The sequence below is a fragment of the Coregonus lavaretus genome (genome assembly GCF_964263955.1).
Source record: "Coregonus lavaretus genome assembly, chromosome: 32".
NCBI classification, from domain to species: Eukaryota; Metazoa; Chordata; class Actinopteri; order Salmoniformes; family Salmonidae; genus Coregonus; species Coregonus lavaretus.
The window spans coordinates 7,027,639-7,042,255 of record NC_140019.1 but is presented as its reverse complement, the minus strand read 5'-3'; the positions used below and the strand labels follow the sequence as shown (position 1 = coordinate 7,042,255).

At 42.9% G+C, this 14,617-nt stretch overlaps 1 protein-coding gene across 3 annotated transcripts in view; it reads right to left on the bottom strand.

Annotated features, from left to right (window-relative positions):
• Positions 1 to 8,660, bottom strand: part of LOC311107951 (mitogen-activated protein kinase kinase kinase kinase 4-like) — a 56,628-nt gene extending 47,968 nt beyond the window's left edge. Inside the window, exons 1-2 of one of the 3 annotated variants that reach the window (XM_084150575.1) lie at positions 8,521 to 8,660; positions 7,959 to 8,024 (exon numbers count right to left, since the gene is read on the bottom strand). In XM_084150575.1, the coding sequence (XP_084006701.1) occupies positions 7,959 to 8,024; positions 8,521 to 8,577 (123 nt within the window). In that variant the 5' untranslated portion in view covers positions 8,578 to 8,660. The remainder of the gene's footprint in view (positions 1 to 7,958; positions 8,025 to 8,520) is intronic. The other 2 variants (XM_084150576.1, XM_084150577.1) reach the window with 2 other exon arrangements.
• Between the last annotated feature and the right edge of the window lie 5,957 nt (positions 8,661 to 14,617).

Sequence of the window (14,617 nt, the reverse complement as noted above, 5' to 3'; positions counted from 1 at the left end):
TTTACTTTGATAATAGTATGATCAAAATAGGAATTTTTACAAACGCTTTACACAATTATAGATGTATTTTACTTCTGTAGAAAAACATGTTAGTCACAAGAGGGATTGTGGCATATAGTCTTGCTTTGACCAAAATTATTCTTAAACATTCAAGCTGGCTGTGTTCCATTGTCACAGTCAAACTCTCCAAATACAAAGCCAAGCTTTTATACAGGCTATTTCAAAGGGACACAAAAATGAAGTTAGTTAATAAATGGTTGAAATTGCTTTTGGTGGTCCGACAATTCACCATCAGTTGTGGGCACTGCAGAGTAGACTATTTTTACAATATAGAGGAATAATTCCTCGTGTTAGTGGGATATGAGACATTGAGACTTTGAACATGCATTACATACAGTAGGATAATAGCTAGGTCTCAAGCTCACGAAATGACTGTAGAAGTAGCAGATCATTTGATTTCCCATTTCAAAATGCTTCTTGTTGCATGCCAGCAAAACCTTTGCCCAACATGTCAGATAATTTGTTACTATTTTCTTTCACCTTTATTTAACCAGGAAGCCAGTTGAGAACAAGTTCTCATTTACAACTGCGACCTGGCCAAGATAAAGCAAAGCAGTGCGATAAAAACAACAACACAGAGTTACATATGGGGTAAACAAAACATAAAGTCAAAAATACAACAGAAACTATATATACAGTGTGTGCAAATGTAGTAAATTATGGAGGTAAGGCAATAAATAGGCCATAGTGCAAAATAGTTACAATTTCGTATTAACACTGGAATGATAGATGTGCAAAAGATGATGTGCAAATAGAGATACTGGGGTGCAAATTAGCAAAATAAATAACAATATGGGGATGAGGTAGTTGGATGGGCTAATTACAGATGGGCTGTGTACAGGTGCAGTGATCGGTAAGCTGCTCTGACAACTGATGCTTAAAGTTAGTGAGGGAGATAAGAGTCTCCAGTTTCAGAGATTTTTGCAGTTCGTTCCAGTCATTGGCAGCAGAGAACTGGAAGGAATGGCGGCCAAAGGAGCTGTTGGCTTTGTGGATGACCAGTGAGATATACCTGCTGGAGCACAGACTAGGGGTGGGTGTTGCTATGGTGCCCAGTGAGCTAAGATAAGACGGGGATTTGCCTAGCAGTGATTTATAGATGACCTGGAGCCAGTGGGTTTGGCGATGAATATGTAGTGAGGGCCAGCCAACAAGAGCGTACAGGTCACAATGGTGGGTAGTATATGGGGCTTTGGTGACAAAACGGATGGCACTGTGATAGACTACATCCAATTTGCTGAGTAGAGTGTTCGAGGCTATTTTGTAAATGACATCGCCGAAGTCAAGGATCGGTAGCATAGTCAGTTTTACGAGGACATGTTTGGCAGCATGAGTGAAGGAGGCTTTGTTGCGAAATAGGAAGCTGATTCTAGATCTAACTTTTGATTTGAGATGCTTAATGTGAGTCTGGAAGGAGAGTTTACAGTCCAACCAGACACCTAGGTATTTGTAGTTGTCCAAATACTCTAGGTGAGACCCGCCGAGAGTAGTGATTCTAGTCGAGTGGGCGGGTGCAAGCAGCGTTTGGGCGAAGAGCATGCATTTAGTTTTACTAGTGTTTAAGAGCAGTTGGAGGCTATGGAAGGATTGTTGTATGACGTTGAAGCTCGTTTGGAGGTTTGTTAACACAGTGTCCAATGAAGGGCCAGATGTATACAAAATGGTGTCGTCCGCATAGAGGTGGATCCGAGCGTCATCAGCAGTAAGAGCAACATCATTGATATACACAGAGAATAGAGTCGGCCTGAGAATTGAACCCTGTGGCACCCCCATAGACTGCCAGAGGTCCAGACAACAGGCCCTCCGATTTGACACATTGAACTCTATCTGAGAAGTAGTTGGTGAAGCGGGGGGGTGGGGCATGGGCAAGTTGCAGCGGAGGGTGCAGAGCTGGTGGCCGGGGTAGTGGTAGCCAGGTGGAAAGCATGGCCAGCCGTAGCAAAATGCTTGTTGAAATTCTCGATTATTCTAGATTTATCGGTGGTGACAGTGTTTCCTAGCCTCAGTGCAGTGGGCAGTTGGGAGGAGGTGCTCTTATTCTCCATGGACTTTACAGTGTCCCAAAACTTTTTGGAGTTAGTGCTACAGGATGCAAATTTCTGTTTGAAAAAGCTAGCTTTTGCTTTCCTAACTGATTGTGTATATTGGTTCCTGACTTCCCTGAAAAGTTGCATATCACGGGGGCTGTTCAATGCTAATGCAGTACGCCACAGATTAACATGTTCAATAATAATACATGTAGCTACCATAGTCAACTATTTATTCATGTTGCAAAAATAAACTTCACTGGCATTGTATGCATGCTGCCACAGAGTCATTAGTATTTGACAGATAATGATTGCAAGCATGTGCACATGATCCAAAGCAGGCCATAAAGAGACTGCATGAGAGCACATTCCTCCCGCTGATCAAAGGAGAGAGAGAAAAGAGAAAACTGTCCACTAATCGGCCCGTGGCTCAAACCCCTACAACCTCTTCAGCATTCCACACAACACACAGTCACAGCATGGTCTCTCTGAAACACATTCAATTTGTGGGGGGGACGCATTGCATAAATCACATTCCCTATTCTAATAAAGAGACACTCGAGTAGGTCATCCAACAAAGAGAAATTGATCGGCTCCTAAACCAAATGTGAAGGGCTCACTTTAACTACTGGCATATGGAAAGTATCCATCTATATTATCTTTTCACTGTCGATATACTCCGGGTTCTATCAACACTAAACTCAATCTGCATGGTAATGATCTAATCTCATACAATGAACCTCTCATCACAATACACTTCTTATCAACACCTTAGTAGTGTTGATGGAAGTGCCACTGCCTTTCTTCTGATGGAAATCTGCTTTTTCTCATTCACTACTTCCTGTTTTTCTGCTGGTCATTAGATACAATGCGATGGGGGAGCAAGGGGCTTCACAGTTGGGTTAGGGAATAATGAGGAAATCCCCTTTTGGACAGAAATATCTCCACCAGCGACAGGCTGTCCTCCCCAGTCTCCAGGGTACAGGGGTTAAGGGTTATCACCCACTACCACAGTTCCTACCCCGCACGCATGGAGGGCATTCTTCTCCTTCCCCTACCCAAACATAGGTCTACTTGGTGGTCGCATCCCAAATGGAACCCTATTCCCTATGTAGTGCACTACTTTACTTTTGACCAGAGCCCTATGGGAACTGGTCAAACGTAGTGCACTAAATAGGGAAAAGGGTGCCATTCGGGACGCATCCAGTGAGCCCACATCTCAACACCACGACGGGGCCCTTCCATGGCCCTTCCAGAGCTGAGGGCACTGGGATAACGTCACCAGATCCAGGCAGGCGTCCCAGTGGTTTGAGCAGCGACTGCGGTTCAGGAAGTGTATGTTGAGAAAGACGCTTCCTCTCTGTGGGTCAAAGTGGAGCCTGCCTGCTTCGTGATGATTCCCGACACACTGGGACTTTCTCAATATCAGACCTTGGAGGCATGCAAGTGACGACAGCTCTCGAGTGTTGCATCACTGTCTATTGCTTTGTCACTGCAGTGCAAGCCTGGCCTGACCCAATTTTTCACACTTCATGAGTTTGCATCTTGCAAGATAGGGAAGTGCCCATTTAAAAGAGGAATACGCCCTAGATGTAGCCACCCTAAGAACAAAAGGATGAGATATTGCTATATGCAATGAGACAGTTATCATCTTACAATAGGAATGTATCTTTGAATCCTGCAAACCTAAACAACATGCAACATTTTAAACATTGAAAATGGCACGGATGAAACCATTTACTTTACGGCTACTAATTCCACACCCTTGATTACAGTATCCCCAGAAGACACAGATGAGATCAGTGGTGCAACAAATCACAACCCATCTCCCACTCATACAAACACAGGAAGGTCACATGATAGGGTTCACCCTGGGCTGCGTGAGAGAGATCCTATCACACAAGCTCCTCTTTTAATATGAAGCATCTCTAAATGGACCATCCTATTTTGCTGCCAAAAAACATGAAGATCCCAGAGGATAAATGACCTCAGGGAAACTACGCTCATCATGTGACCCCTTGCTTACAATCTACCCTTTTAACCAGCATGGATGGGTCTCTTAAGATTTACTATGTTAAGAAAGCCATGACTCCGATGCCTGGGATGAATACAAAAGACAAGGCCTGACACATAAAGCTTTAAACCCCTGGAAAACATAATGAGAAAATTCCCTCTCGTTCTGACATACAAGTTGCTCCACCCTAAAAGCTGAAGAGATTAGGGGGTGGGGGGTTCTAAAAATGAACCCAGCCAGACACAAGACAAGAACAAGATGATCCAAAACACTTACCAGATAAAACAAGGGTATTCCGCGTTTAACAATGAGATGATAACAATGCTGTGTTAAATAGCAAAACAGGACAGGGTCAAAAATAGCCTCCCATGTAACTGAAGGCAGACTGGAAACAATAGATCAGCATTGGTGCCAAGTCAGCTTCTTCTGAGCATGACAACAAACCAGCTACACTAGCATAATAAAACCGCATGGTATTATCAGTATTATATGAACTGAAGCAGTGGAGGCTGCTGAGGGGAGGACGGCTTATAATAATGGCTGGAATGGAGCTAATGGAATGGCATCAAACACATGGAAACCACGTGTTGGATGAATTTGATATCATTCCACTTACTCTGCTCCAGACTTTACCACGAGCCCGTCCTCCCCAATTAAGGTGCCACCAACCTCCTGTGAACTGAAGTCATATTCTTTTCTAACAGATACAATGAGTGAGAAATAATCAAAGAATAGTAAGTAATATGTTGTTTGAATTTTGTGCTGCTTGCAAGCGCTATTTATTATTTGATTTGGATACATACTATCTCATCTTTCATAACGTATTATAGACTGGAGTGTTGAAGAACAGACATTGAACATCATATGACAAAGGTCACCCATCCGAGAGGGTTTACAGGGTGGACATTCTCATCAGTGTTTCTCTTGGCATGACACCACTGCCATTTCCACTGCTCTCACCAAAGATCACACCACACATCAGGCTAACAACAACATTGCTCTGCATTTCAAACTGCTGAAGATTTGCCCTGAAGTGTACTGTAAGACTGAAGAAAATGAGATGCTAATTTTACCAGTGTATTGATTTGGGACACAGATAAAGTGGTAGTCCTTTATTAAGGCCTCCGAAGAAGCAGAGAAGCAAACTGGACTGTTCTTTGTTTTCTCAGCCTGACAGTAATTGTCACGTCTTACACATTCAACAAGGAACAAAACTGTGGCATCGATCAAACATCTACACTGAAATTCCAAGGGGACGGATGATTAAAACCAAGACCTCAGACTGTACTGAAAAACAAGACTCGCTGCCTTCAGAACAAGCCCAGTAAACAATTTCAAAATCGATATTTTCCACAGACGCGCATTCCCTGTGATGTTCTATTTTCAGAATGGGTAAATTGGCAGGAGAAAAGAAAAAGAACCAGATTCTGAGAGGAGAGGAAAGCCACAGACGCCCTGATGTAGTGGCATCAAAAACAGAATTTCCTTTTACAGATGTAGGATCTTAATTTGAAAATAATTCTGCAGCAACAGGAAATGTGAATTATTATGTGGATTATAATTAATGGATATTCTTGTAGGGGTTGATACATTTTTTCGTCAAAGTAGAAATTACAAACTTCAGAAGCCTTTTTAAACCTCAACTACACTACAAGTTTTACATGTCCTGCATTTCAGGAAAGCTATCCTGCAATAGGGTGATCCATTTGTTTGATACCATTCCATTTGCTCCATTCCAGCCAATTAAGATCCTACATCTGTACACTGTGACCAGTGCCCTCTACCTGTCTGTAACCAACATCCACTCCTCTACTACTGTAATGAATCTAGGCTGCCTGCAGAAGACACCCACAACCTCATTTTTCTCAACAATAACCAGGTTTCCATCCAACCTTTTTAAGCGAGTAAAGTACACTGGGGCCGACCTCCCTGCCATCAAGGACCTCTATACCAGGTGGTGTCAGAGGAAGGCCCTAAAAATTGTCAAAGACTACAGCCACCAAAGTCATAGACTGTTCTCTCTGTTACCGCACGGCAAGCGGTACCAGAGTGCCATGTCTGGGACCAAAAGGCACCTGAACAGCTTCTACCCCCAAGCCATAAGACTGCTGAACAGGTAATCAAATGGCCACCTGGACTATTTACATTGACACCCTTTATTATTGATTTACTTTAATTGTTTTGCACTGACTCCCTTGCACTGGCTCTATGCACACTCAATAGACTCTACCCACACACTCACACATACTACACGGACACACCAACACACACACACACACACACACACACAAACACACACACACACTACATCCACTCACACTCACAGAACAAGCACACACACATGCATATTGATGCCACACACACACAATCACACATAGACACACTTCATACGCTGCTGCTACTCTGTTTATTATATATCCTGATTGCCTAGTCACTTTTACCCCTACCCACATGTACATACTGTATTACATCAATTACCTCAACTACCTCGTACCCCGGCACATTGACTCGGTACTGGTACTCCTTGTATTTAGCCTCGTTATTGTTTTTATTGTGTTACTATTTCCTTTTTTATTTAGGAAATATTTGGCTTACTTTTTAACCCTGCATTGTTGGGAATGGGCTCGTAAGTAAGCATTTCACTGTAAAGTCTACACCTGTTGTATTTGGCGCATGTGGCCAATAACATTTGTAATAATTTGTAATAACTTAATATGATTGTTTCTGAGTTAGGCCCACCACTTTCTTTAGACTATTCTAGTGAAACAAAATTCAAGAAATAATCTGCAATATTTCTCATACATGTAAACAATATGTACAGAATGTATGACTTAAAATATGAAAATAAACACATTCGAGGGAAAGTGTTTGGCTGGGTAATTACAGTGCACAGTACTACTAAACACACTTATTGGTGTTTATATAACCTAAAGAATGGCTAGGAATTTGGAAAGTACTTTTCATGTAGTTTGAGAGGAGGATAAGCTATTGTTCTGTGTAAAGTCACTGTTCCTGTTAGCATGGGCTGAAACTGTGCACTGCACACACAAGTAGAAGGAGAAAAGGAAGCCAACTCTTGACATTGATCCACTTGACATGAGATGTATTTCATTCAGCTGAGATACCTGCAGAAACTGACAGGCTGTGCACTACATCAACAAAACATTTCACAGTCAATTTTTTGGTACTACGTTAACTAATGTGTAGGGACTTTCTTGCAATTCTGAATATAACTAGACGAAACGTGATTTTCTCCAGTGATATTCAAGTAATGTACACTTGATAATGATAGATATTCTTTATGTTGAACAGGTTCCCTTCTTGTAAATCAAAGGCTTGTGCAACCTAAGGTATCCACTCAACTGCTACCTCACGGTCAGAGTTGACACATCTGTGAGAATGTGGCAAGAACTACTCGAAAGGCCCAGCTTTGTCAAGATAATTTAAAACACCTCAATGTTTTTTTTTTTAAAGAACCACAAACCATCACTGAAGCGTTCAGTTGAGCCGATTTCGATAAGGATGTTGACTCCACCCAAGAGTGTTGAAGATGCTTGTGTTTGTAAGCCAATTTAGGTCACAGTTTCTCTCACAGTTTTTCTCACTTAGTGAGTACTTTCATGGGAACTACACCAAGTTCCATGCTATCAACTGCTGGCAGCTATAGTATTACGAGTAGTATTGCTATATTCATTTTCTTTTTACTTAAAGATTAAGATGGTGCCATGCAATGTTTGCATAGTGTATATTGCTATATGCTCCTTAAAATGTAAATCATTGCAACTGGCAACACATCTGCAATTGTAATCATGGTCAAAGACAAGAATAGGAGAGTGGGTCTGACACAAACTACAAACCTTGAAGACTTGCCCATATGTTCCATTTCCAACCACTTCTACCAGCTCAAATATTCCGGCAGGATCCTGAAACAAGAGGACAACATTACATTACTTCAAATGAAATAATTTTGAAAGAACCTTATGTTTATTCACAAATCAGAATAATTTCTGACCTTTAGGTCATCACTTAAAATGGAATATTGCATGGCATTGCTGGCTACAACTATGTTCCATTTGTTCACACTTGTAACATGCCAACATGTCATATTACTACTGCTTTACTTTTTTCAAAACAATTCCGTTGCTTATGAAACAGCTGTAAATCCGGTAAACAAAAAAAATATTAACTTCTGAAAGCAAAACGAACCAGAAAACTGTAAGATCCATGGTTTCTTTAAAGCCTATTGTGACATGAAAGCTCTAACTTTTTGTAACGAAGTAGCTAGCTAACTTAATTTTACGTAACTTTTCCTCAAATGACTTGAATAGAGATTGAAACTTTGTAACCCACATCTGCTGCAACAATGTTTACACAAAGGTCTGCCTACATTTCAATTAATTAGGCATATCCAGAACTCACCCTCAAAGCAGAGAGATCAATATTGTCCAGACTTCGTGTAGTGCAGTCTCGCGCCATAGCTATGACTTTGTCCGGCTAATGCACCTAGAAAGAGGACATGTACTTGATTTTCCAAAAGTTAACGGTTTCGGCGTGTCAGTCCATACTGTACTGCTTCTGCAGCGTCTCTCACTAGCAACCAAAACAGGGGTGTAATCATTAGTCCAAACAGTTGGTTTCTATTGGACAAATTCAGGTAGGTTCCTCCCCGTTTCGTTCCGTTTGCTTCAGTTTAAGAAACGTTTTGAAACAGAATCGGCGTAATGAATACGCCCCAGGAAACTTTTCAACAAGCAAAACCTGGAAAATTCTGAGGACACTTTAGCCCCCCCTACTCTCCCGACGAAAACCAAATTCGAATAGTTAACTTTTTTGAATAACTGTATCCCCTGTTCACTGCAAGACGCGCAAAGTAACTTGTTGATTTTGATTGTTCAACGCTTTAGTAAAAGAAAATCTGTATAGTTTTACCAATAACACAAAATAGTAGGCTAAGCAGTTTAATGTTGTTGTATTACTGTAAGAGACTAATAACATGGTAACGTCGACAACATCTGCATTATGAGAGATTGCCCAATCCAAATAGGAGTGATGTTGATTTATGGTGGGGAAAAGGACAGTCACATAGCCTACATAATGATTTCAAATCAAATCAAATGTTATTTGTCACATGTGCCGAATACAACAGGTGTAGACTTTACCGTGAAATGCTTACTTACAAGCCCTTTCCCAACAATGCAGAGTTAAAAAGTAAGGGGAAAATATAGAAACTGTGAAATATCAAAAGCAATGTATACATTTTCATGACACAAAAAGACAACAGATTTAGCTGTAAGATTCAGCTTCTGTGCATTGCTATGCTGTTCCTACAGTCCTTCCTGACTAGCATGGCTGTGCTGAATGAGTGACCCACATGGTTAACGATGACTAGTCTCTGTGACTGTGTTATACTCCCTCACACTGCGACTGGTGGCAGGAGCAGCACAGGGTGAGAGGCAGCTGAACCCTGAACAGGACCACTGTGTAAGGCCACAGAGGGCCCATTCTCTAGCCAGGACACAAACAATGCAGAGCCATTTTGAATTAGCAGATAGTAATTTCTTATGTTATAACGACATTCATATGTAAAGTTGAATTAGAGAATAAAAGAGAGTATGAGCGAGCTGGTTCTGTGTCTGCCTGCCTGAGCGTTTAAACATGGATGTTTTAACATAGAGGGGTTCCAGTGTTGTGGGAGTGAGTTTGACATTTGTATTTTTATGCAGCCAAACCATTGCCTTTCTCTCCACTGCCCATAAAGACACTGAAGTAGTACAACAATGCATTCCTATGGAAATAAAAACACACTTCCACCATTCATTTCTCTGCAAGTGGCATACTGCAATGATTCACAGATTCTCGTAACCTTCCTGCCTAACTCCAAAGCAAATTTTAGGGGGGTGCATGGGGGGAGGGTTAGGAGAATGGTCTGGATTCAAACGCCTCTTGAACTTCGGCCAGATGGTTCAACTTGTGCCAGTTGCTCTCATAATACAAACAGACAACATATGCAGACACAGAGATTTTTCAACTGAGTGTCTGACTGTCCCTGGATACAGACAGACAGTGTAGTTATGACATTTTCCCCTGTTGTATTTGACTCCTCTTCTTCCAATGTTCAGACAGATGCCGGCACTCTTAAACTGTCTCACACCCCCCTGACTTTTCACTGTTCAGTTTGGAAACGGATGTGTCATACATGGTCATGTTTGAATGCAAACACAAATAAGTGGCCTTTCTTGAGTAGGCTAAATTGCCTACTTTTGACGTTGTATAAATAACATACAGTGGGGAAAAAAAGTATTTAGTCAGCCACCAATTGTGTAAGTTCTCCCACTTAAAAAGATGAGAGAGGCCTGTAATTTTCATCACAGGTACACGTCAACTATGACAGACAAATTGAGGAAAAAAATCCAGAAAATCACATTGTATGGTTTTTAATGAATTTATTTGCAAATTATGGTGGAAAATAAGTATTTGGTCACCTACAAACAAGCAAGATTTCTGGCTCTCACAGACCTGTAACTTCTTCTTTAAGAGGCTCCTTTGTCCTGCACTCGTTACCTGTATTAATGGCACCTGTTTGAACTTGTTATCAGTATAAAAGACACCTGTCCACAACCTCAAACAGTCACACTCCAAACTCCACTATGGCCAAGACCAAAGAGCTGTCAAAGGACACTGTAGACCTGCACCAGGCTGGGAAGACTCCCGAGTGGCGCAGTGGTCTAAGGCACTGCATCGCAGTGCTAGCTGTGCCACTAGAGATCCTGGTTCGAATCCAGGCTCTGTCGTAGCCGGCCGTGACCGGGAGACCCATGGGGCGGCGCACAATTGGCCTAGTGTCGTCCAGGGTAGGGGAGGGAATGGCCGGCAGGGATGTAGCTCAGTTGGTAGAGCATGGCATTTGCAACGCCAGGGTTGTGGGTTCGATTCCAGTATAACAAAATAAAAATGTATGCACTCACTCACTCTGGATAAGAGCGTCTGCTAAATGACTAAAAATGTAAAAATGTAAAGACTGAATCTGCAATAGGTAAGCAGCTTGGTTTGAAGAAATCAACTGTGGGAGCAATTATTAGGAAATGGAAGACATACAAGACCACTGATAATCTCCCTTGATCTGGGGCTCCACGCAAGATCTCACCCCGTGGGGTCAAAATGATCACAAGAACGGTGAGCAAAAATCCCAGAACCACACGGGGGGACCTAGTGAATGACCTGCAGAGAGCTGGGACCAAAGCAACAAATCCTACCATCAGTAACACACTACGCCGCCAGGGACTCAAATCCTGCAGTGCCAGACGTGTACCCCTGCTTAAGCCAGTACATGTCCAGGCCCGTCTGAAGTTTGCTAGAGTGCATTTGGATGATCCAGAAGAGGATTGGGAGAATGTCATATGGTCAGATGAAACCAAAATAGAACTTTTTGGTAAAAACTCAACTCGTCGTGTTTGGAGGACAAAGAATGCTCAGTTGCATCCAAAGAACACCATACCTACTGTGAAGCATGGGGGTGGAAACATCATGCTTTGGGGCAGTTTTTCTGCAAAGGGACCAGGACGACTGATCCGTGTAAAGGAAATAATGAATGGGGCCATGTATCGTGAGATTTTGAGTGAAAACCTCCTTCCATCAGCAAGGGCATTGAAGATGAAACGTGGCTGGGTCTTTCAGCATGACAATGATCCCAAACACCGCCCGGGCAACGAAGGAGTGGCTTCGTAAGAAGCATTTCAAGGTCCTGGAGTGGCCTAGCCAGTCTCCAGATCTCAACCCCATAGAAAATCTTTGGAGGGAATTGAAAGTCCGTGTTGCCCAGCGACAGCCCCAAAACATCACTGCTCTAGAGGAGATCTGCATGGAGGAATGGGCCAAAATACCAGCAACAGTGTGTGAAAACCTTGTGAAGACTTACAGAAAACGTTTGATCTGTGTCATTGCCAACAAAGGGTATATAACAAAGTATTGAGTAACTTTTGTTATTGACCAAATACTTATTTTCCACCATAATTTGCAAATAAATTCATTAAAAATCCTACAATGTGATTTTCTGGATTTTTTTTCCTCATTTTGTCTGTCATAGTTGACGTGTACCTATGATGAAAATTACAGGCCTCTCTCATCTTTTTAAGTGGGAGAACTTGCACAATTGGTGGCTGACTAAATACTTTTTTTCCCCACTGTAACTCCACTGGTTTTCAGCTGCAAGGCATGGCCTTGGGGACTGGCATGCAAGACAAATAGCACTATTTGACAAGACAAATAGCACTATTCCCATATAGTGCACTACTTTTGACTAGAGCCCTATGTGTCATGGTCAAAAGTAGTGCACTACAAAAGGAATATGGTGCCATTTGGAACATACACAGACAGAGTTTGCTGCTTCTGCTGCAACATGATACATACAGCTGGTTCTGTTTCATGCAGAATATTGACATCGGCTTGAACTGCAAATATAGGCAAACATTTATGCATTGACCTTGCGGCGGGGCACCACGAAACTGCCCTACACCACTGTGTATATTAAAATATAAACTGCTGTGTCACAATTGCCAGATACAGTATGTTTTGGTCCTTGGTTTGGCCAGAAATGTACTGTCCTTTTTAATACCTGTTGTAAAAGAGACAGGAGATAATAATGGTTCAAATACAGACATGGATTTCTGGAAGACCCTTTACAATAGTAGTGGGCTACGAAACTAGCTTTGTGGGGCCTCATGTAATAATCTACCTCAAACACACCCGTACACACATTCATACACACACCACAGTCCAGTGGAGGCTCCTCGGAGGAGGAAGGGGAGGACCATCCTCCTCAGTGAATTTCATAAAAATAAAAATAGTGAAACATTAAAAAAGATAAGATAAGACTATACTAAATATATTCACGTCACCAAATAATTGATTCAAACACACTGTTTTGAAAAGAAGGTCTACAGTAGCCTCAGCAGCACTCTGTAGGTTAGCACCATGGTGTAGCCGGAGGACAGTTGTCTTCTGTCCTCCTCTGGGTACATTGACTTCAATACAAACCTATGAGGCTCATGGTTCTCACCCTCTTCCATAGACTTACACAGTAATAATGACAACTTCCGGAGGACATCCTCCAACCTATCAGAGCTCTTGCAGCATGAACTGACATGTTGTCCGCCCTATCAAAAGATCAGAGAATGAATCTAGTACTGAAAGCATAAGCTACAGCTAGCTAACACTGCAGTGCATATAATGTGGTGAGTAGTTGACACAGAGAGAAAGACAATAGTTGAACAGTTTTGAACAAATTCATTTCTTCAAAAATTAAGGAGAAGCAAGAGAGAGAGCGAGAGAGAGAGCGAGAGCGAGAGTGAGAGAGATAGCTATATTTGGTTGAATTTTTAACTTTCACTTTCACTTGCGAATGCAGCTAGCTAGTTTAGCCTACTCAAACACCTGTCTCAAACAGAGAGGGATGCTCTCTATCCAACACTGGAACTCTTCCAAGTCAAGGTAAGCTTTTGGTTTTATTAATTTATTGGCACTGGGGCCCACCAGTATAGCTACTAAACTGCTTTCTGACTGTACACTGTACTGCATGTGTGATGAGTGTGATAGAAGGAGTCAGGCGCAGGAGGGTAATCACCGAATGCAGAGTTTATTCCGTCGTACACAAATAGCACTGGATAGCGACAAACGAAACAGGCACAGGGGAAAATCTACCCTGGCAATACAAGGTAACGGTAACTCCAACAATAACAGGAACAGGGGAAATATCTACCCTGGCAATAACAATGTACGAGTAGCTCCACCGAGCTACACTACTCTCACGAAACAACAATCACCCACAAGGACAAGGGGGGCAGAGGGAACACTTATACATGGACTAATGAGGGGATAAGAACCAGGTGTGTGGAATAAACAAGACAAAACAAATTGAATGATGATATATGGAGCGGCAGTGGCTAGTAAGCCGGTGACGACGAACGCCGAAGCCTGCCCGAACAAGGAGGGGAGGCAGCCTCGGCGGAAGTCGTGACAGTACCCCCCCTTGAAGCGCAGCTCCAGCAGTGCGCCGACCCCGGCCTCGGGGATGGCCAGGAGAACGCGGAGCAGGGCGAGCCGGATGGCGACGGTGGAAATCCCGCAACAGGGAGGGATCGAGGATATCGATATCCCTCACCGGGACCCAGCACCGTTCCTCCGGACCGTACCCCTCCCACTCCACGAGGTACTGAAGGCCCCCCACCCGACGCCTCGAATCCAGGATGGAACGGACAGAGTACGCCGGGGCCCCCTCGATGTCCAGAGGAGGTGCAGGAACCTCCCGCACCTCAGACTCCTGGAGCGGACCAACCACCACCGGCCTGAGGAGAGACATATGAAACGAGGGGTTAATACGGTAATCAGGGGGCAGCATCCCACGTCTCCTCCGCACGCCGAAACCAGTCATCCAACGCAGGTGCCTCGGTCTGGCTCTGGTGCCACAGTGCCAGAACCGGTTGGTAACCTAAAACACATTGGACTGGCGTTAGGTTAGTAG